This window comes from Phocoena phocoena, chromosome 9, assembly GCF_963924675.1.
Source record: "Phocoena phocoena chromosome 9, mPhoPho1.1, whole genome shotgun sequence".
Lineage (NCBI taxonomy): Eukaryota > Metazoa > Chordata > Mammalia > Artiodactyla > Phocoenidae > Phocoena > Phocoena phocoena.
The window spans coordinates 64265199-64288952 of NC_089227.1; the positions used below are offsets into that span (position 1 = coordinate 64265199).

General features: G+C 36.1%; 1 protein-coding gene and 1 non-coding gene across 2 annotated transcripts in view; one reads left to right on the top strand and one right to left on the bottom strand.

Annotated features, from left to right (window-relative positions):
* The window catches only part of HERPUD2 (HERPUD family member 2), a 42018-nt gene that overhangs the window by 7619 nt on the left and 10645 nt on the right, over window positions 1-23754 (bottom strand). The window contains exons 3-5 of the mRNA XM_065883999.1: window positions 11489-11566; window positions 8802-8915; window positions 6163-6317 (exon numbers count right to left, since the gene is read on the bottom strand). Of these exons, the coding sequence (XP_065740071.1) occupies window positions 6163-6317; window positions 8802-8915; window positions 11489-11566 (347 nt within the window). The remainder of the gene's footprint in view (window positions 1-6162; window positions 6318-8801; window positions 8916-11488; window positions 11567-23754) is intronic.
* LOC136128646 (U6 spliceosomal RNA) lies at window positions 21822-21928 on the top strand. The gene has a single exon (XR_010656233.1). It is a non-coding gene; the product is annotated as a U6 spliceosomal RNA (small nuclear RNA).

The window sequence follows — 23754 nt, forward strand, 5'->3', positions numbered from 1 at the left end:
TAACACAATAGAGAATTATTATTTGGAGCTGGGAAAAGTGATGACCAAATTGGTGGCTGGGGGAAGGGAGTTTAAAGGTTCACCTCATTCCATATTCAAATGAGTTTCAAGTAGACTAAAATATTGAGTTAAACCATAGAAAATCTAGATGCAATTAGAATTGACTATTTACCAAAACTATGGAAGGAGGAAGACTTTCCTAACTTATAAACAATAGAAGAAAGCACAAAAAAGATAACGTATTTGACAACATAAAATTTAAAGATACTGAGCTTAGAAAAAAACGTTTACAATAAATATTAGTTAGTATCTTTTCTATATAAAGAACTCATAGAAATTGAAATAATCATTAGGACACCAAATAAATGCAAATAAAATAAAGATAGGGATTTTTTATCTGCCAATATCCAGTGTTGGCAAGGGGTACAAGTGAAACCCAACTCTTTCATCGCCAGGAGGATAAATTGGAATAAGGCTTTAAAAAACAATTTCATAAAATTAAATACCTTTAAAAATGTTCACTTATACTCAACTGCCCAAGTAATTCTGATCCTGAGAATTAGCTTAAAGAAATATGAAATATGGAAAAAATTTTCACATGTCTGCCCTTTTAAGCCTTTGTACGTACTCATCCCTCTTAGGAAACACACACTCAGCCTACTCCCACTCCCGGCCTCCTTTCCCCTAATAACAGAGAGAAACTGAAAACAAGGACAGTAGCTCATGATTGAAAAGAGAGAACCTTATAGCACTTATCAGCATGCTTACGTCACCTGTTTTTAATTCCAGTCCTATGAAGGCATTTATTCTCTGATCTACTACTTTGACCTACTTCTACTTCTAGGAGTCTATCCTAAATATAAATGGCAAAAATCTGAAATGATATATGCACAAAGCTATTCATTACAACACTATTTGTAAAAGTAAAGATGGAAAATAACTCAAATATTCATCAATAGGAGAGTGGATTTCACAATTTATGCAGTCAGTGAATTGGTGTGCAGATGTAAAAAGGAATGAAAATCTCCATATCCTCCCACAGAATGACCTCCTGTATATTCTGTTATGTGATATTTTGTTAAAAAGCAAGGTGCAGAATATGTATAATATGCTATCTTTCATGTTAGAATGAAAAGGATATATTTATATGTGTGTATACACATTGTGTGTATGTGTGTGTATACACACTTTTCTAAATTTTCACTATGAAACAGTGGAAGGATAAACCAAAACCAAAAAGTCATAAAAGTAGTTATGTATTATATTATGGGGAGAGAGAGAACAGGAAAAGGGAATAAAACGAAAGCAGGTCTCTTAATGTATCTTGTTTTATAGATTTGAGGCTGGAACCATAGAAATGTTTTATGCAATTAAGAAAAAAGCTAAATCAAAAAGAAAAAATAACAAGACATAAAAAAAATTCAAAGATATGGAAACAAATGAACTCGTGTATCAAGTCTGCAGCACATCACACAGAGAAGATTTATTCTACTGACTTCAAAACATAGTATTTTAACTGCAATAGGATAAATTCTAAAGACAAAAAAGAACCATACTTGGGGGAAGGGAAACACTCAACTCCAATCCCGTCCGCCCATCCTGTCCACCTAAGGGGAATGAATACTGAGAAGCACCAAGTAGGTTAGGCTCTGATAAACCCTAGCATGTGATGTTCTGGTAAAATCGTTTCTCCTGAGGGCAGACCTTGTTAAGAAGAACAGAATGGTCTGGCGTTATTTCAAAATCATTTTCTTTTCTCCTCTGCTTGCTAGAAACACGAAGGAATTCCTCTCTGGTATTTACTGTGAGGACCTGGTCAAGCTCTTAGAAGCATCTCAAGTCTTACATTCAAGTCAAATTCATTTTGAGGTAACTTTTTTTTTTTTGGCCATGCCCCACAGCTTGCAGGATCTTAGTTCCCCGACCAGGGATTGAACCTGTGCTCTCGGCAGTGAAAGCACGGAGTCCTAACCACTGGACTGCCAAGGAATTCCCATTTTGAGTTAATTTTTAAGTATGGTATAAAACAGTAGCCTAGATTCATTCTTTTGCATGTGGCTGTTCAGTTTTCCCAACACCATTTATTGAAGAGACTGTCTTTTCCTCATTATATATTATTGCCTCCTTTGTCATAAATTAATTGACTATATATGTATGGGTTTATTTCTGGGTTCTCTATTCTGTTCCATTGATCTATGTGTCTGTTTTTATGCCAATACCATATTGTTTTAATTACTGTTACTTTATAGTATAGTTTGAAATCAGGAAGTGTGATGCCTTTAGCTTTGCTCTTCTTTCTCAAGATTGCTTTGGCTATTTGAGGTCTTTTGTGGTTCCACACAAACTTTAGGATTGTTTATTTCTGTGAAAAATATCATTTGGAATAATGATAGGGATTGACTGAATCTACAGATTGCTTTGAGTAGTGTGGACATTTTAACAACACTAATTCTTCTAATCCATGAGCATGGAATATCTTTCCATTTATTTGTGTCTTCAATTTCTTTCATCATTGTCTTATACTTTTCAGTGCATGGCTCTTTCACCTCCTTGGCTAAACTTACTGCTAATACAGACTTTAAATGTTGTAGATTTATATTTGATCTGGAACTATGTCCAGGCTACACTATGCTTTTTTAAAAGGTTTATAAAATAAAATAGTATGGTATTTCTATTTAAAAAGCATACTTAGAAAATTATTTGGAAGGAAACTACAAAAATGTTAGCAACAGTTATTTCTGGGTGGTGGCTTATAAGTGATTTTTACTATTAAAAAATCGGATAACACAGAAGGGTACAATGAGTAGGTTTTCAGTTTTAGTAATTATAAAACAAGGTTGTTACTATTTCGGGGGGGGAAATTGAGTGTACAAAACAGTGGGTATTCTATAAACCAGTCAGCAGTTTTTGGAGTTAAATAAATATGACAGCATGGCACACTGAGTCCAAAACAGTCAGTCAAGATTTATAAATGTGCCATTATAAATGGATAGCCAATGTGGTGATATACATGTACTGTTTGGTCTTCTCATGTTTCCTCAAGATCTTGATGGGCAAATTATCACCTGCATTACAGCTTCTTAAAAAGTGAGGTTCCCAGAATGCTGTTAAGTTGGCAGATTCCTAAGCACTACCCTAAACCTAGTGATTCAAAAACTCAGGGAGTAGGGATCACAATTTAGCAATTTTAACAAGTTCACTAAAGATTGAGAGTACTAACCTACATGGTGGAAAACACATGTGACTAGTTAAACATAAGCTGTACTGAAGTCTAAAAAAGGTGTGCAGAGATTATATTTTGTTGGTGAGTTCTTCAAGGTCACTAAATTACTGCTCTTGTACATTTAAGGCTAAGGCTATGTTCAATAAAATTTACTTAAGGACAGATGTAAAGTCTTCATTAGTAAAAAATTACAACTATAAGATGAAATTAAATCACGTTCATTGTTGAACTGAATAACCTATTTACTGAACTTTCACTTAAATTGTTTTGTAAATCACGAAGTGCTCTTTCCAAATATAGATTCATTTTCCAGCACCTAGCACTGGCATTCGTTCAAATGTTCAGTGTATCAGACTCACAGATGACTATAAATCTGTTTGCTGAATGAATGTACAACATTCATTTATAAATATGAATGAATTTATAAATAACTGCTAACACATCAGTAAACACTTTATATACATGAACTCTTAAGCCACACAGAAATCCTGTATGATAAGTACCGTTATCTCCAGATCATGAGCAAACTGAAACAAAGTAGAGAAGAGACTTGCCCAAGTTAGTCAGTGGTTAGGGCCAGGATTCAAACCAAGGCAGGCTGGCTCCTGAATCTGTACGTCCACTAAGCTATACTGCCCTCCTGATTTAAAACATTATTCATCTAGTAAGAGATTCCCTAAGTGAGGCTCCAATCTTTAAGGATTTTATTGCTTATCATCTTAATACTCATTTTTAGCAAAATAAACACTATTTCAGATTTTTCTAATCTGTTTTATATACTTCTAAGAGCTAAATGCCTTTGTCTCCAAAGTTTGTTGATTTTCTCAACAGCCTAAAGAAATTATTAATCTTTTCCCAAGATAACCATGGTCTTATTCTGAAGATACGCAACTTTACATACTTTGTTTTGTTTATTACAAGATATATTCACTGTTAAGTATGAGAAAGAGTTAAAAATCTTATTGTGCAGAGATAACTATTATTAACATGTCATTGCATATTCTTCCAGGTTTATTATATCCATAATTTTCTCACTTTCTATCACTACCACCGTATTTGGTAAAATATTAGTAAAATCACTCTGTATAAATTAAGAGGAACTGAACTGTCTTACTCTGCAAAAAAGACAGGAAAGGAATCACTGTCATAAGATAGAAAGTATTTTAAGCCATTATTCTATAATGTAAACCGTGACAACACTGTTTTTTATAAATAACTAAATTTTGGTTTGCAATAATCATTTTCTGAAAACAAAAATATTGATAGTTTCATAGGATGCTTCATAAAAGTCTACAATCAGCCTCATCTAAACACTTATTTTTAGAAGAAAAACTCAAGAATATGAGACAGATGAGTCTTTTAAATATTTTGCTATATACTCCGCTTTGTTTTTCTGCATTAAGAATTGAATTAAGCTTAAAGTTCTAAGTAGAAAGTACCTGTATGTTATTACATCCTGTTTGGCATAACAATCAGTGGCTACTCCTTGGTTATATCACTTACTACCATTCTGAGGAATCCTAGCCATTTCCTTATTTCCAGCCTCACCATCATGGATCTGGAGCACTGTCACACACTGCGGTCCCACAGCATGATATGCAACACAAAACAACTATCACTACCTATTATTCATGTTTCCTTTACTTCAAAAGTACTCTGGTTTCAGACATAACCCAGGTCTAAACTGTACTCTCCAAGATCCTCCTTTCTGAGCTGTCTGAAAGATATGCTGTGGCTGTCGACTGCATTCCCCCCTGGAACAGCCTAACCAAAGAGGCCTGCTGTAATTGCTAAATATAAGGTAGCCATAGCAAGCTTCTTGAGTAAACTCCTCCAAGAAAGACTCTGGATAACATGCAATGGTTAGCATACCTTCATAATACATCACAGTTTTATTCTACCTCAGTTGTTACCTGGCTGATCATAAACACCAGTGGAAGTTTTTAAAAGCATATTATTGGGCCCTATACTCTTCCAAGAACACTCTTATTCACCCATCTGCTCCCCAGAAGACTAATTTGCATAGACCTATAGTGAGACTGAGTAAAAACAAAAATTTTAGTTACCTAGATCCTTGTTATTCAAAGTATGTTCTAAGCATCAGAAGCATCAGCATCACAGGGGAGCTTGCTGGAAATACAGAATCTCAGGCCCCATAAGACCTACTGAATCAGAACCAGCATCTTAATAAGATCTCCAGGTGATTAGCACAAACATTAAAGACTGAAAAGTACTGCCCTAGACAATTCTAATGTACAACCAGCTTTCAAAAGCACTGCTCCTGGGCTTCCCTGGTGGTGCAGTGGTTAAGAATCTGCCTGCCAATGCAGGGGACATGGGTTTGAGCCCGAGTCCGGGAAGATCCCACATGCCACAGAACAACTAAGCCCGTGCACTACATCTACTAAGCCTGCACTCTAGAGCCTGCGGGCCACAACTACTGAGCCCTCACACCTAGAGTCCATGCTCCACAACAAAAGAAGCCACTGCAATAAGAAGCCCATGCACTGCAACGAAGAGTAGCACCCGCTCGCCTAAACTAGAGAAAAGCCCACGTGCAGCAACAAAGACCCAGCACAGCCAAAAATAAAATAAATAAAGTAAAAAAAACAAAACACCATTCACTTAAAAAAAAAAAAAAGCACTGCTCCTGGGAATTCCCTGGCAGTCCAGTGGTTAGGACTCCATGCTCTCACTGCAGAGGGCCCGGGGTTTAGTTCCTGATCAGTGAACTAAAATCCCACAAACCGTGTGAGACAGCAAAAAACAAAACAAAACAAAACAAAACAAAACACTGCTCCACCTAACCCTCTAATTCTCAAAACATATAATTAGGTATATGAGTAAATTTCAAACGTACTTTGATTACTGAAGGGGGCTACCATGAAAGTCTGGAGTCACAGATTTTTAAGAGGCCCACAGCTATCAGTTTCACTCACCCTTGCATTACATATGGGAACTGATGACTCTGTGCTGGGTCGGTTTGTGCTTGTGGAAGGGTTCGTTGCCTCAATCCTTCTGAGGACGAACTGGTAGCTAAAGACAAGGTTTCTTGACTGGATGATGGAGTTGATGATCCTGACAGATCTGAACTCTACAAACAAAAATGTAATTATTTTTTCAAGGAGATTTAATTCATTACAATCACAATATTATAGACACATTGCTAAAAATGTACTTATGAAATCCCTCTGCAAAGAGTGAATTTCAGAAATTTACTAATTTGACTCCTGTGCCCAGCTTAATAGGTAGATATTTTAATTCTTACGAGACTGAAGAGTTTAGAAAATCAAAATCACTTAATTACACATTAGTCCATTTCTCAACTATAAAGGGCTGAGTAGTAATTATATACAAAAAAATAGCACACAAAATTTGTGAAAATTAAATTCATACAAAGCTCTCTTCATGATGCTTAACACATAGGAAGTGTTTAATAAATGGTACTAATAACTGTGTCACTTAACAGTTACTATGAACTACTACTGTATAACAGCTACTGTATAACATGCTATTAGTAGTATACTCGTTTAAAATATTGAGGAACATGCTAGAATTTTGTGTTATCTCTGACATTAACAAGGAACATAACCTTAAAATTCACTTAACCCCTGAGTCTCAGCTTTCCTATAAAAAATGAGATTGAACTAGATTTTCAAGATTTCTTTCAGTTGTAAAATTCTATTAGTTTATAGATACTACCAACAAATATTGTTTTTTTACAACATGAACAAGATACCAAACAGGATTTTAAAATTCTCATGCTTCAGTGATGTCAGTAACTCACAGATTCAATAACCTCAAACAATATAATCTCTTGAAGACCACCTCAATTTGCTACTGCTTGAAAATAGTTTGTCAAGTGTTTTATGTAAATTTAAAACACAATTACATTTTATATAAATTCCCCACTTTAAAAAGCTGGGTACAAAATAATTTCAACATCCTTCCAAGTTCACTAAAATTGCATTTACCTGTACTGCCTTCCTATTTACAGCATGTCTTTTTGCCTCTCTACCTTCCTTAGTCCTGCCATGTGAAAGGGCCCAAGGACACACTGGTCTTTTGCAAAACTAACAAAAGCTTTAAGATGTTATTCCACACCACACAGACACCAGAAACCTTACTAGGGAGCCTGATTGTTAGGCACATGACCTGGAAAGTGTTCTTTTTTGGCATGATTTCTTGTTAAAGGGACCATCAAAATATGGTGTTCATTAAAAAATTAATAGAAGAAAGGCCTAGCCATTTGGCAGCACAGCCTAATTTCTCTAGAACTAATTACTTCTGGCCTTATTGGATAACTCTTTCATGAATAGATTTTTAAGACATTTTCAAGTCCCACTGAAATTTATCTGCCATAAAAAATTAAGAGGGATTCAACTTAATTCTCCTTTGATACTTTTTAGATTTTTATAACACACCTTAAAAAAACTGAATATATATACTAATGACATGAAATCATGAACGAGGAACCACTAGAAAAGTGAGAAGGTTCTTTGTCAACAAAAACAGGAGCAACACAACTGTGTCCAAAGACTATACACAGAACTCTATGCCAATGCCAGGGTTTTGTCCCTTCTTATGCAAGGCAGGAAACATAGAAAGACCCTTAGGTTAATTGACAAAACATATCTCAATTTAATGTAAGCTAAACTCCCATGGCTGGTACTAGAAAATACCATTGAGGCTATGCTAATTAAATACAGCAACTAGAAGATCTAGTTTCTTAAAGAAGCAGTTAACTGGCAGTATCTATATCACCCATGCCATTCATCCCCTCCTTAAAGTTTTGGCTAGATTCTTGGCAAGAAGGAAAGTACACTTAGCAGTACAAAAGTTCCCTGCCCAGGAAGTTTTAAGCAAGCTTCCACTCATCCAGTCCTTTTCTTTCACCTCCAAAAGTGTCACATAAAGCTTTTACGAGAAACCAAAAATAATTTAATATAAAAGATTTGAGACGGTGTCTCTAAAACTTGTAGACAATATCTAAGTTGAAAAGTTCAACTAGTTTTTAAAATTTCCAAAACAGTTTTAAGCAGATGGAAAAATAAGAAGGGAGAAATGAATACTCAAGTCTGAAAGAACTGAGTAGGTTAAGTAATTATTCCTCCCACAGTTGGAATATAGGCTCAAATGCAATTATTTTAAAAAACAAAGTTCTTGACTAAGCAATCTACCAAGAAGATTTAGCAAACTTAAAGTTTAAATAATTTAATCTACCTTGATTAAATATACTATATCAAATACTTTAAATATTTCTGAAATACTCGCCCTAGAGTTTATATTATATAACCATATCATAATTGTTTTTTGAGTATTTCAGTAATTAAACCCCTGAAGATTGGATCTATTACTGACCTGCCATATAGCAAATTATAACTCATGGGGAACAGGCTTCAGGGGATAACACTGTGTATTGGGTCTCTAAAAATGAAGTTTAAATGCTTAACTTGAGCTGTTCAAAACACAGTCTCACAACCCACAAGAGTGAATTGTTCTGTTTTCCACTTAGTTTTTAAAGGCAAAAAAGGATAATCAGAAAACTTCAACATTTACTCTGCCTAAAATAACTCACAGAATTGCTGCTGGATGTCAATGCTTCATGACTTTCTCTACTGGTGCTGGATTTTGGAGAACTGGGAGGAGTCCGCGAAGTACATACTAGATGAACCATATGATACTCATCTTGCTAAAATTAAAGAAGATTACATTTAAAGAGTAGTACTGGAAAATACACAGCTCAAAAATGTCAGTAGCTAAGCAGAAATACTTAATTCAGAACTTAAGTTCCTTCCTACCACAGCCATTTTATTAGTAATAAATTGCTGTCATTAGGACCCTTGTGAATTCAATATTTTGTCCATGCTTAGAAAATGGTCTCAATACTCAGGAATTGCTATATGAAAAAAATGATTATTTTGTATACCAAGCCGTTTTGAAGCAAACACTGCTGTAAAGTTGTGTCAGCACTATCTATTATTTCAATATAAAAACATCTAGCATGTTAATATCAGAACTGTGATAGTCACACTGAAGTTTAGGCCTACAAACTTTGAGTAGTGAAATGTTTTCATTATTTGAGACCTTACAGCGATAAAGAAACTCAAGTAACTTCACTATAATCTCATTTGTCTTAGTTTTAGCAATAGTGTTTTTTTTTAAGTCAAAAACTGTTTTTATCTATAACACTTATGCACAGACATAAAGCATATATTTGAACTATATTCTGTAAATATTCCAAATGTGTTGCCATAAATCTACAACTACGACTGAAGGAAAATGTTCTAAAAATGATTAGAATTGGCATTTTAGCTTAGCGATTTCATGAGTATATTTATAGTTAGGCATAAAGCAAGTAAATAAGATGGAGAAAGGAAAGAGAATAAAGGGGGGCAGAGAAGAACAAAGGATGGCTCAGCAATTTTAAAAAAGAAAGAAAAGGGGCTTCCCCGGCAGTCCAGTGGTTAAGACTCCACCTTCCAATGCAGGGGGCGTGCGTTCAATCCCTGGTTGGGGAACTAAGATCCCACATGCAGCATGGTGCAGCCAAAATTAAAAAAAAAGAAAAAAAGCATGTGGGATCTTAGTTCCCAGACCAGGGATCGAACCCGTGCCCCCTGCAGTGGAAGCGCAGAGTCTTAACCACTGGACCACCAGGGAAGTCCTGAGGCATTCTTCTTTTAAGTCTTCTGGTTGGAAATGATTTCTGGCAGCAAAAGCCTTTTTAAATGTATGCATGTGCAGCCTCTAGCTATACTTGGGTAAAATAATAAATATATATTTCAAAGAGCATATAGCAAAAAGGTTTTTAAGGATAAAAACAGGGAAAGAATGAAGAGGTGAAGCACAGAGGATTTGGGGGGTAGTGAAATATTCTGTACAATACTATAATGGTGGATACAGGTCATTTTTACATTTGTTAAACTCTACAGAATGTACACCACCAAGAGTGAACCCTAATGGAAACTATGGGTTTGGGGTGATAATGATGTCAATGTAGGCATCAACTGTAACTACTATACCACTCTGACGTGGATGTTCTTAGGGGGGGTAGCTGTGTATGTGTGGAGGCAGGAGGTATATGGGAAATCTCTATACCCTCTGCTCAATTTTGCTGTGAACCTAAAACTACTCTAAAAAACAAAGTCTAGGGGCTTCCCTGGTGGTGCAGTGGTTGAGAGTCTGCCTGCCGATGCAGGAGACACGGGCTCGTGCCCCAGTCCAGGAGGATCCCACATGCCGCGGAGCGGCTAGGCCCGTGAGCCATGGCCGCTGAGCCTGTGCATCCGGAGCCTGTGCTCCGCAACAGGAGAGGCCGCAACAGTGAGAGGCCCGCGAACCACAAAAAAAAAAAAAAAAAAAAAAAAAAGTCTATTAAGAAAAGAAAAGGGGGGAGTGAATCTGCTGCAGATTCCACTATTTTTGAGAGGGAAAGAGAGCGAAGGAGACAGAGAGGTTATTAAACCACTTTGGCAACCTGAAACTACATGATGAAAATGACAGCAAGAAGTCACACAAAACTAAAATGTCAACTATCTAACAGAAGGAACACACCAGTGTAAGATTTTTTAAAGTTTCCCACAGGTGATCAATAAACATACAGGAGAGGATAGAGAGATTAGGGATATCCAGAAAACACTGAGTTAGGTCAAAGATCTAAAGCAAAACATTAACAGCTATATATTCAATTCTGCTACACTCACAAGCAAAAAGAATCTCAAACATTTGAAAAGTTCTAAAAGTATAAATTCCACAAATAAACAGGAGCTAAAAAGCTGCCATTAAAATAACTAGCATTCAATCTGTCAAAAAAACTATATTCAAATATATTTAACTCTGAGTACCAGCATTCAAAGTTTGCTAACTGATGGACCAATTGGGCTTCATTCTATTTTCTGTCCTGAAATTAAACTCCTAACCGAAGTTAACTTGTATTAAAACATAGTTTGGTCAAAAGGGTATTTAAGAGAGGAGACTATTATCAATGAAAATCCTTCACCACTACTTGAGCACTCTACTCCTGCACAGTTTACCGATAACTCAGTACTGCTTTCTTACCCAAGATAACAAATCCCTGAACACAAATATATAATCCTATTTTAGATTTAGCTATCAGATGGATATACAAAACTGTTACCTAAACCCAAAAGAGTTGATCTTAAGTAACTAAAAACTAAACTGGTTGGATATCAATAAAACTTCAGAACATATCTCCTCTAGCACTCTGAGTATCTGGTATCAAATAGTGGTAGAAAAGCTTACTTTTCTGAGAATGTCTTTCAGCTGCAGGTGATCGGGAAGCAGTCTGCCAGAATACACCAACCTCTGATCCTTTGTCAACTAAGAAATGGGACAAAGAAAAGAATTCAACTTTTTCTAATTATACAAATTGAAGGTTGGGAATAAGATGCCTTACAATGGGTAAAGTAAAACTCCCTTTAGGCACAAATATGCAGAAAACTGAAATAATTTAAGAATTTTGTTTTTCCAAATTCCACTTAAGACATTAAAAGTTCAGCATATGGTAGCATATCTACTGTAGATATAATACAGATAATTACCAAATTATTTTTAAAACGAGGAAAAAAGGTAAATTGGAAGTTCGTCTTTTCAGCCATAATGCAATCCATGTGTGACTGTCATTAAAAACCTTCAAGATTATAAATGAGAAGGTGGCTGACTTTCTATTAACAGTCAACAATGGGATAAAATCCCAAGGTCACCAGTGTTACTTTGCATTGTTTGTCAGTATTTTTAATCAAAAGTAAACATAAGATTTATTTTATTCTTTACTAACATCATGCAGGACAATTTATTGGTTTTAATTCCAAAGCCGTTTGGATTTAGTTACAGCTTTAGGTAACTATTCTTGTTTTTATTATTCCTGCCATTCTCATGAATACTTTCGTACATTTTTCAAAAACACAAGACTAAAGAAAAATCAACTCAAGGGCATGGAGATTCAAGTGCCATCTCCATATGCAACCCAAAATAGGAAATATGTTCTGGTTATCTCTGCCTTATTTTGTACTTAAAGTAAATCTGCTAAGTGCTCACACTATAAGTATTAAGTATTTAAAATAAAAGCATTTATGTAGAGTCCCCATAAGACCTCCTATTTCATAACTGAGAAACAGGCAAATGTTCCTTGAATTCTATTAAAACAGTTAAATATTAGCTATATCAACAATTACTAAACATGCCAAATCCAAGCAATAACTATAACAATCTTCAAACAGCCTACATATGCAACATGGCTACTAAAAAAAAGTCTTACATTAAAAATAACCATAGTAGAAAGAGTCATACTGAGTAATATCTGTGATTCAGGGGTCCTTAGGTACCAAAGATCAAGGGAAGATATAGTTGTCCTTCCAAGATACTTAGCTTTTAGGCATAATTTAGCTTCCCCTGGAAGTATTTTTGAGTGTACCATTCCTAAAATGCACATATAAAAATTCTTATATTAACAACCAAATACAACAAAGGATTTTTTTAAAAATACATATCCCAAGTCTTGAAACTTCAATCAGTACATATAAATATTGAGTGGAGCACAAACAGTAAATTATATAACATAAGTTAAATGCTAAGTAGATAATGACTGACTTAATCCCTGGACAAATGAATTATGTAATGCTTTGTAAGTTTCCAAAATATACTTATTACTTCAGCTGCAACCTAAAGAAGTTTCTTTGATAAATACTACAGTCATCATAAACTATCATTCTTTCACCAGCCCAAACATTTAATAGATACTTCTATGTCATATCATTCTGTATAAAAATTATCAGTTCTTTCCTTACGAATTTTTTTTACTTTACTTTGAAACTTCTCAAACATACATAAAGTGGAGAGAATAAAATGAAACCCCTTACCATCTTCAAGAATTCCCAAATATCCAGCTCCAACAATTATCAACATTCTGCTGTTCCTGTTTCATTTACCCACCTACCCCCATTTTGTTTTTGGCAAGGAAGAGAGTTTTAAAGCAAATACCACATATTTCTTTTTGCCTGTAAAAAACAGAATGTATCTGTAACAGTTTTTTTTCCCAACTACCCACAATATTACCACATTCAACAAAATAAATATTAATTCCTTATAATGTGATATCCAGCACAGCTCAATTTTTCCCACTTGCTCAAAAATGTCTTTTTAGGAATGGTTTGTCTAAATCAGAATACAAACAAGGTTCACACATGGGATGGGGCTTTTATGTCTCTTGTAATTTTTTAACAGCTTCCACTTCTTTAAAATTTTTCCTTAGCTATTTGTTGAAGAAAACATGTTGCAATCTGGATTTGGGTGACTATGTCCTCCTGGTATTGTACAGCATGTCCTGTACTCTCTGTATAATGAAGTTAGATCTAGAGGGTTGATTAAATTCAGGTTCTTTTTTGTTTGACAAGAGAACTTCCTGTTGCGTCATATTATTAGCACACTGGATTGAGTGACTTACTTTTAGTCATGTTAAGTTTGATCAGTGGGTTCAAATGTTGTCAGCCAAATTCATCCCTTATAAAGTCTGCCATCAAACATTCACCTTATTAACAACCTAGATCCAACTGCCTAGATCCATTATTTCATTAGGCGTAGAAAATATTTTCTAATTCTCTAATTCTTTCTGTATTAGCTGTGCTTCTTCTAAAAGAACTTTACCTCATCGACCATTTGCTTACCTAGATTACACAAGAAAGACAGCAAAAATGCTCAATTTATTCCCTTTATCAGTTTTCAAAATGAGTGCCCAAGCAACCTCCAGAAGTGACCAAAAAGTTTTGGTTTAAGTATCATTGTGAGCTTGTGGAATTTTATGTTTTTCAATGTACTGCCACCTGGTTGTTTTTGTTAATCCTCAAATTGCACCATCTTTGGCCAGTAGGAGTCCCTTCAGGTTGGATCCTGTGTCACTTTGACATGACCTCTAAGAGCTTCCTTGCTTCCGGGCACACCAGATTCATCTTCCACATTTCTTTCCCCAGGCCTGGAATCAGCCACTGTTCCAGGGGCCTTGATTCCTTTTAATGGGAAATGGCATCTAGAGACAAAATCTGGGGTCTAAGAGTGCTTATTGTTACTTGCTATTATTTCTAAGATTCTTCATTGAGGAGAGCAAGAAAATATGTATTTTTGAGAAAAAGAAACTTAAACCCTGAGTATATATTCATATTTCCAATTTTAATTAAACAGTATATGGTTTTTTATTTGTATCTTTATCACCCTGAAAATCTTTCGTGCTAATGATATTAACAAACGTATGCCATTAGCAAAAGTATTTATATGCTTTATCCTACTATGTATAATCTCAAATAATAATAACAATATTGGATGAGGTTTAAGATTTCTTGTCACTTTTTTCCATCCTTAGATATATACCATTAGGGATATGCAGTCAAAATACAGTTTTGAAATTACTTGTAATAATTCTTCTTACAGTTTTGTCACCATCCTGACATTGTTAAATTGTTTTGTTACCATTTAGGAATTTTTTTCTATTTAACTTTTTAAAATTATATATAACACACATGGAAACAAAGTAAAAATTATAGAACAAGGTGTTTAGCTTCTGTCCCTACCCTCTTTCTCTATAATTCTGAATTACCCTTCCGTCATTTTTTAACAACATAACAAACCTGAATACAAATACACTTGTATTTCCCTTCTTTTCTCACATAAAAGATAGTACAAGATACTCCTTTGTACCTTGTTTTCTCACTTACTGTATCCTGGAGATTACTCCTTAGCAGTATAAAGATGTCTTCCCCATTCTTTTTGACAGATGCATAATGCTCCATTACACAGAAATACTAAAGTTTACAATATGGATATTTGAGTGTTTCCAGGCTTTTGTTATTAATCATTGTGTCCTTGTTTCATACTATTCTACTTATTTCTCTATTCCCCCACTATATCCTGGAACATGGAGCTCCCTGGTGATCTTCATAAAAGCAATCTTGGTGGAAGAGTAGGGTAAAAACTTAACTGGAATGGATTCAAGAGAACAAGAGAGGAGTACAGATACGGTGAATATTCATAATTTATAAGAAGTTGTGCACTAAAGACAGGAAAGAAATAAAGCAACAGCTAGAAGGGAAGTGGAATCAAAGAGGGTCTTGTTTGTTTTACTGTTTCATGTTTTTGTTTTTTTAAAAAGAGAAAAAAAACATGTTTGTATGCCAACAGGAATAATCCAGTAGAAAGGAACAACTGCGGATGCAGGAGACAAAAATAGAGAATTTCAAGAGCAATGTCCTTGAGTAGCTATTAAGGGGTAGAATCTCATGTGAAGGAGTTGGACTTAGAGAAGAATATGGCAGATAGGTGAAGAAATGTTGAGAAACTTGTACATGATCCCACTACCACCTGTCTGTGTCTCAGTTTTCTTAACTGAAAAATGAGGGCAATAATAGTACCTATTTCACAGGGTTGAATTTTCACAACACTGAAAATGCACACAAACCTCTAAGAACAGGGCAGAACACCTAGTAAACATTCAATTAGCATGTGATACTAATCTCTAATACCTGCTTCTCTTACATCATGCTGTTTCCTGAGGATCTAATGAGAGATTATGTGAAAGTATTGATAAGTTGTATGACTAATAGCAGACTATCTTCATTATGTATAAGAACATGATTAGGACACTACTAAATAGGTTTGGTTAAAGTTGCAATAACTATCAGTTTTAATGACTAAAAAAGCAAGCCCTAATCCATGTTTGAAGAGCTTTCAAAAATCAGTTTAAAATGACATTTATAAATAACAAAAGGAAAGCTTTTAATTAATTTTAGCTTCTCTAAACAGAGAGAAAAGTAATTTGACATTGGTAAGAAGAAGTCCATGTCCAAAACATAAGTTACTTACCTTCAGATTTTTAGTGAAAGGACGTATTGGGTGCTAAGATGAAAGAAGTATTTACCAACTACTGCTTCAAAATGTAAGAAATCTATATATATTACCTGCTTTCTACATAGGTAATCTCCATTTTACTATTAAACTGTAATGGTAATGGAATTAATCATGTACTTTATCACAAGTATCACTTTTAAACAACATGGGGCATAAAAATATGCTATAACACTCATTATTTTGGACTATTGACAAATATATATAAGTACAATGGCAATCAACTTAGACAGTTTACTCCCATAATTATTTAGTAGGTAAGTTTAAAACAAATTTTTTTCACAGAAACAATACAGATCACCATCAGTCAGCAACCCCACAGATTCCAGAAGCCCATGCTTGAAAAACTTAACCATACAAATTAGACATATTTAGTACGATCACTTAGTTTTAAAATGCAGGTACTAAATCTCATGAGAGTCAGCTACAAAGTAATCATTCTGTTATTTATATTGATAATTTTTACATCAAGATAAAAACCGAAAATTAAAGATGTTGGAGATTGGTTCAAGATGGCAGAGTAGAAGGACGTGCGCTCACTCCCTCTTACGAGAGCACCAGAATCACAACTAACTGCTGAACAATCATCCACAGGAAGACACTGGAACTCACCAAAAAAGACACCCCACATCCAAAGACAAAGGAGAAGCCACAATGAGATGGTAGGAAGGGCGCAATCACAATAAAATCAAACCCCGTGACTGCTGGGTGGGTGACTCACAAACTGGAGAACACTTAAAACACAGAAGTCCACCCACTGGAGTGAAGGTTCTGAGTCCCATGTCAGGCTGCCGAAGCTGGGGGTCCGGCAACGGGGGTAGGAATTCCTACAGAATCAGACTTTGAAGGCTAGAAGGATTTGATTGCAGGACTTAACAGGACTGGGGGAAACAGAGACTCCACTCTTAGAGGGCACACACAAAATAGTGTGTGCATCGGGACCCAGGGGAAGGAGCAGTGACCCCAGAGGAGACAGAACCAGACCTACCTGCTAGTGTAGGAGGGTCTCCTGCAGAGGTGGGGGTGGCTGTGGCTCGCCGTGAAGACAAGGACATGGGCAGCAGAAGTTCTAGGAAGTACTCCTTAGCGTGAGTCCTCCCAGAGTCTGCCATTAGCCCCACCAAAGAGCCAGGTAGGCTCCAGGGCTGGGTCGCCTCAAGCCAAACAACCAACAGGGAGGGAACCCAGCCCCACCCATCAGCAGACAAGTTTTACTTGTCTTTACAGACAAGTTTTACTGACCTCTGCCCACCAAAGCAACAATCACCTCTACCCACCACCAGTCCCTCCCATCAGGAAGCTTGCATAAGCCTCTTAGATAGCCTCAGACACCAGAGGACAGACAGCAGGAAGAAGAACTACAATTCTGCAGCCTGTGGAAGCAAAACCACATGCACAGAAAGATAAACAAAATGAAAAGGAAGAGGACTTTGTACCAATGATGAAGGAACAAGATGAAGGAACAAGACAAAACCCCAGAAAAACAACTAAATGAAGTGGAGATAGGCAACCTTCCAGAAAAAGAATTCAGAGTAATGATAGTGAAGATGATCCAGGACCTCAGGAAAAGAATGGAGGCAAAGACCAGAAGATGCAAGAAATGTTTAACAAAGACCTAGAAGAATTAAAGAACAAACAAACAGAGATGAACAATACAATAACTGAAATGAAAAATACACTCGAAGGAATCAATAGCAGAATAACTGAGGCAGAAGAACGGATGAGTGACCTTCAAGACAGAATGGTGGAATTCACTGCCATGGAACAGAATAAAGACAAAAGAAATGAAGAAAGCCTACGAGACCTCTGGGACTACATTAAACGCAAGAACATTCACATTAGAGGGGTCCCAGAAGGAGAAGAGAAAGAGAAAGGACGCGATAAAATATCTGAAGAGATTATAGTCAAAAACTTCCCTAACATGGGAATGGAAATAGCCAGCCAAATTCAGGAAACACAGAGAGTCCCAGGCAGGATAAACCCAAGGAGAAACACGCTGAGACACACAGTAATCAAACTCACAAAAATTAAAGGCAAAGAAAAATTACTGAAAGCAACAAGGGAAAAATGACAACATACAAGGGAACTCCCATAAGGTTAACAGCTTATTTCTCAGCAGAAACTCTACAAGCCAGAAGGGAGTGGCACAATATATTTAAAGTGATGAAAGGGAAGAAACTACAACCAACAATACAATACCGGCAAGGATCTCATTCAGTCAACAGAGAAATCAACAGCTTTACTGACAAGCAAAAGCTAAGAGAATTCAGCACCACCAAACCAGCTCTACAACAAATGCTAAGGGAACTTCTCTAAGTGGGAAACATAAGAGAAGAAAACAACCTACAAAAACAAACCCATAACAATTAAGAAAATGGTAACAGGAACATACATGTCGATAATTACCTTAAATGTGAATGGATTAAATCCTCCAACCAAAAGACACAGTCTTGCTGAATGGATACAAAAACAAGACCCACATATAAGCTGTCTACAAGAGACCAACTTCAGACCTAGGGACACATACAGACTGAAAGTGAGGGGATGGAAAAAGATATTCCATGCAAATGGAAATCAAAAGAAAGCTGGAGTGCCAATACTCCTATCAGGTAAAATAGACTTTAGAAAAAAGAATGTTACAAGAGACAAGGAAGGACACTATATAACGATCAAGGGATCAATCCAAGAAGATATAACAATTATATATGCACCCAACACAGGAGCACCTCAATACATAAGGCAACTGCTAACAGCTATAAAAGAGGAAATCGACAGTAACACAATAATAGTGGGGGACTTTTAACACCTCACTTAAAACCAATGGACAGATCAGTGAAACTGAAAATTACTAAGAAAACACAAGCTTTAAATGACACAACAGACCAGACAGATTTAATTGATATTTATAGGACATTCCATCAAAACACAACAGATTACACTTTCTTCTCAAGTGCACATGGAGCATTCTCCAAGATAGAACACATCTTGGGTCACAAATCAAGCCTCGGTAAATTTAAGAAAACTGAAATCATATCAAGCATCTTTACCGACCACACGCTATGAGATTAGACATCAATTACAGGAGAAAGAAACGTAAAAAACACAAACACGTAGAGGCTAAACAGTACGTTACTAAATAACCAAGAAATCACTGAAGAAATCAAAGAGGAAACCAAAAAATACCTAGAGACAAAGGACAATGAAAACATGACAATCCAAAACCTATGGGATGCAGCAAAAGCAGTTTTAAGAGGGAAGTTTAGAGCAACAAGCCTACCTCAAGAAACAAGAAAAATCTCAAATAAACAATCTAACCTTACACCAAAAGGAACTAGAGAAAGAACAAACAAAACCCACAGTTAGTAGAAGGAAAGAAATCATAAAGATCAGAGCAGAAATAAATGAAATAGAAACAAAAAAAACAATAGCAAAGATCAAAGATCAATAAAACTAGAAGCTGGTTCTTTGAGTAGATAAACAAAATTGATAAACCTTTAGACAGTCTCATCAAGAAAAAGAGGGAGAGGACTCAAATCAATAAAATTAGAAATGAAAAAGGAAGAGTTACAATGGACACTGCAGAAATACAAAGCATGACAAGAGACAACCACAAGCAACTCTATGCCAATAAAATGGACAACCTGGAAGAAATGAACAAATTCCTAGAAAGGTATAACCTTCCCAGACTGAACCAGGAAGAAATAGAAAACATGAACAGACCGATCACAAGTAATGAAATTGAAACTGTGATTAAAAATCTTCCAACAAACAAAAGTCCAGGACCAGATGGCTTCACAGGTGAATTCTATCAAACATTTAGAGAAGAGTTAACACCCATCCTTCTCAAACTCTTCCAAAAAATTGCAAAGGAAAGAACACTCCCAAACTCATTCTACGAGGTCACTATCACCCTGATACCAAAACCAGACAAAGATACTACAAAAAAGAAAATTACAGACCAATATCACTGATGAATATAGAATCAAAAATCCTCAACAAAATACTAGCAAACAGAATTCAACACATATTAAAAAGATCATACACCATGATCAAGTAGGATTTGTGCCAGGGATGCAAGGATTCTTCAATTTATGCAAATCAATCAATGTGATACACCATATTAACAAAATGAAGAAGAAAAACCATATGATCATCTCAATGGATACAGAAAAAGCTTTTGACAAAATTCAACACCCATTTATGATAAAAACTCTCCAGAAAGTGGGCATAGAGGGAACCTACCTCAACATAATAAAGGCCATATACGACCAACCCACTGCCAACATCATTCTCAATGGTGAAAAACTGAAAGCATTTCCTCTAAGATCAGGAAAAAGACAAGGATGTCCACTCTTGCCACTTATTCAACATAGTTTTGGAAGTCCTAGCCACGGCAATCAGATAAGAAAAAGAAATAAAAGGAATACAAATTGGAAAAGAAGAAAAACTGTCAGTGTTTGCAGATGACATGATACTATACATAGAGAATCCTAAAGATGCCACCAGAAAACTACTAGAGCTGATCAATGAATCTGGTAAAGTTGCAGGATACAAAATTAATGCACAGAAATCTCTTGCATTCCTATACACTAATGATAAAAAATCTGAAAGAGAAATTAAGGATACACTCCCATTTACCACTGCAACAAAAAGAATAAAATACCTAGGAATAAACCTACCTAAGGAGACAAAAGACCTATATGTAGAAAACTATAAGACACTGATGAAAGAAATGAAAGATGATACAGATGGAGAGATATACCATGTTCTTGGACTGGAAGAATCAATATTGTGAAAATGACTCTACTACCCAAAGCAATCTACAGATTCAATGCAATCCCTATCAAATTAGCAATGGCATTTTTACAGAACTAGAACAAAAAGTCTTAAAATTTGTATGGAGTCACAAAAGACCCCGAATAGCCAAAGCAGTCTTGAGGGAAAAAAACGTAGCTGGAGGAATCAGACTCCCTGACTTCAGAGTATACTACAAAGCTACAGTAATCAAGACAGTATGGTACTGGCACAAAAAAAGAAATATAGATCAATGGAACAGGATAGAAAGCCCAGAGATAAACCCATGCACCTATGGTCAACTCATCTATGACAAAAGAGGCAAGGATATACAATGGAGAAAAGACAGTCACTTCAATAAGCGGTGCTGGGAAAGCTGGACAGCTATATGTAAAAGAATGAAATTAGAACACTCCCTAACACCATACAGAAAAATAAACTCAAAATGGATTAGAGACCTAAATGTAAGACAGGACACTCTAAAACTCTTAGAGGATAACATAGGAAGAACACTCTTTGACATAAATCACAGCAAGATCTTTCTTGATCCACCCTCTAGAGTAATGGAAATAAAAACAAAAATAAACAAATGGGACCTTATGCAACTTAAAAGCTTTTGCAAAGTCAAGAAAACTACAAACAAGATGAAAAGACAACCCTCAGAATGGGAGAAAATATTTGCAAATGAATCAACAAAGGATTAATCTCCAAAATATATAAACAGTTCATGCAGCTCAGTGTTAAAAAAACAAACAACCCAATCAAAAAATGGGCAAAAGACCTACCTAAATACACATTTCTCCAAAGAAGCCATACAGATGGCCAAGAAGCACATGAATAGCTGCTCAACATCACTAATTATTAGAGAAATGCAAATCAAAACTACAGTGAGGTGCTCGCTTCGGCAGCACATATACTAAAATTGGAATGATACAGAGAAGATTAGCATGGCCCCTGCGCAAGGATGACACGCAAATTCGTGAAGTGTTCCATATTTAAAAAAAAAAAAAAACTACAGTGAGGTATCACCTCACACCAGTTAGAATGGGCATCCTCAGAAAATCTACAAACAACAAATGCTGGAGAGGGTGTGGAGAAAAGGGAACCCTCTTGCACTGTTGGCAGGAATGTAAATTGATGCAGCCACTATGGAGAATAGTATGGAGGTTCCTTAAAAAACTAAAAGTAAAATTACCATATGACCCAGCAATCCCACTACTGGGCATACACCCTGAGAAAACCATAATTCAAAAAGACACATGCACCCCAGTGTTCACTGCAGCACTATTTACAATAGCCAGGTCATGGAAGCAACCTAAATTCCCATCGACAGATGAATGGATAATGAAGATGTGGTACATTATTCAATGGAATATTACTCAGCCATAAAATGGAACGAAATTAGGTCATTTGTAGAGACGTGGATGGATCTAGAGACTGTCATACAGAGTGAAGTAAGTCAGAAAGAGAAAAACAAATAAAGTATATTAACACATATATGTGGAACCTAGAAAAATGGTACAGATGAACCGGTTTGCAGGGCAGAAACAGAGACACAGATGTAGAGAACAAATGTATGGACACCAAGGGGGGAAAGTGGCAGGGGTGGTGTGATGAACTGGGAAATTGGGATTGACATGTATACACTGATGTGTATATAATGGATGACTAATAAGAACCTGCTGTATAAAAAAATAAATTTTAAAGATTTTGAAAATTCCTAGTCCTAAAACTATGAATCCCAGTTTCAGAAATACAAATACTCATCAAACCTTTAAACCTAATAGCACATAATCTATTTAACCCAAAATATAACCAATTGAAATAGCATTACTACAAGCCCAGAGGCTGATAATCCCTTTTCCCCATGTCCTAGTTTTTTAAAGCCTATACCCACTGAACAGAAAAGTTGGGCAATGGCTAAGCAAGTCCCTCAGCAGGATGAGGAAACAGCATGATCAACAGCACCCTGCAAAAGGTTTGCAAGAAGAAAAGACCACAGCATTCACCATTTGCACCTCTGGAAGAGCAATCAAAGTTTAGAAAATCCATTAAGAGGCATTTGTACATTTCATTCATATCTTTAGCCACTGTCCCTCTCCAGTGTCTTTTGCTAACTTTTCCATCCAATTCTAGAATTTAAGGAAGCTTCTTCAGCTAAGATGCAAATTTGCTTTTCTATCCAAGGCCTCTCGCTCCCTCTCAGACCCAGATCCAGATATCCAACTGCTTGTTAGACATCTGACACTTTCAAATATCTTTTTTTTTTTTTTTTTTGGCCGCGCCAGGCAGCACGCGGGATCTTAGTTCTTGGACCGGGGATCAAACCCATGCCCCCTGCAGTGGAAGCACGTAGTCTTAACCACTGGACCACCAGGGAATCTCCACCTTCAGATATCTTAATAGGCAACTCAATATCAAAACATCTACAGTGGTTCTCAATTCTTGGTTCCCCAGATCTTTCCTCTTGCTTGTTCCCTATTCAATAACAACTTGCTACTAGTTGTTTAAGCCAAAAATCTGGGCATTATCCTCAATTTTTCTCTCACCTTGTCTAACATATCTAACCACCAGCAAATCTTACGGACTCTATCTCCAGAAGTCCCTCTCAGTCCATTTCTTTCCATCTCTATTGCCATTACCCTAACCTAAAACCATCTTGCCTGAACTTCTGTAATAGCTTCTTAACTGGTCTTCACACTGTGTTCTAGTCAGTAAATAGAGTGATCTTTTAAAAATGTGAATCACTCCTGTGACTCTCTAATGGATTCCTACCACTCTGGATTGAATTCTAATTCCACACCATAACCAGATGGTCCCAGCAG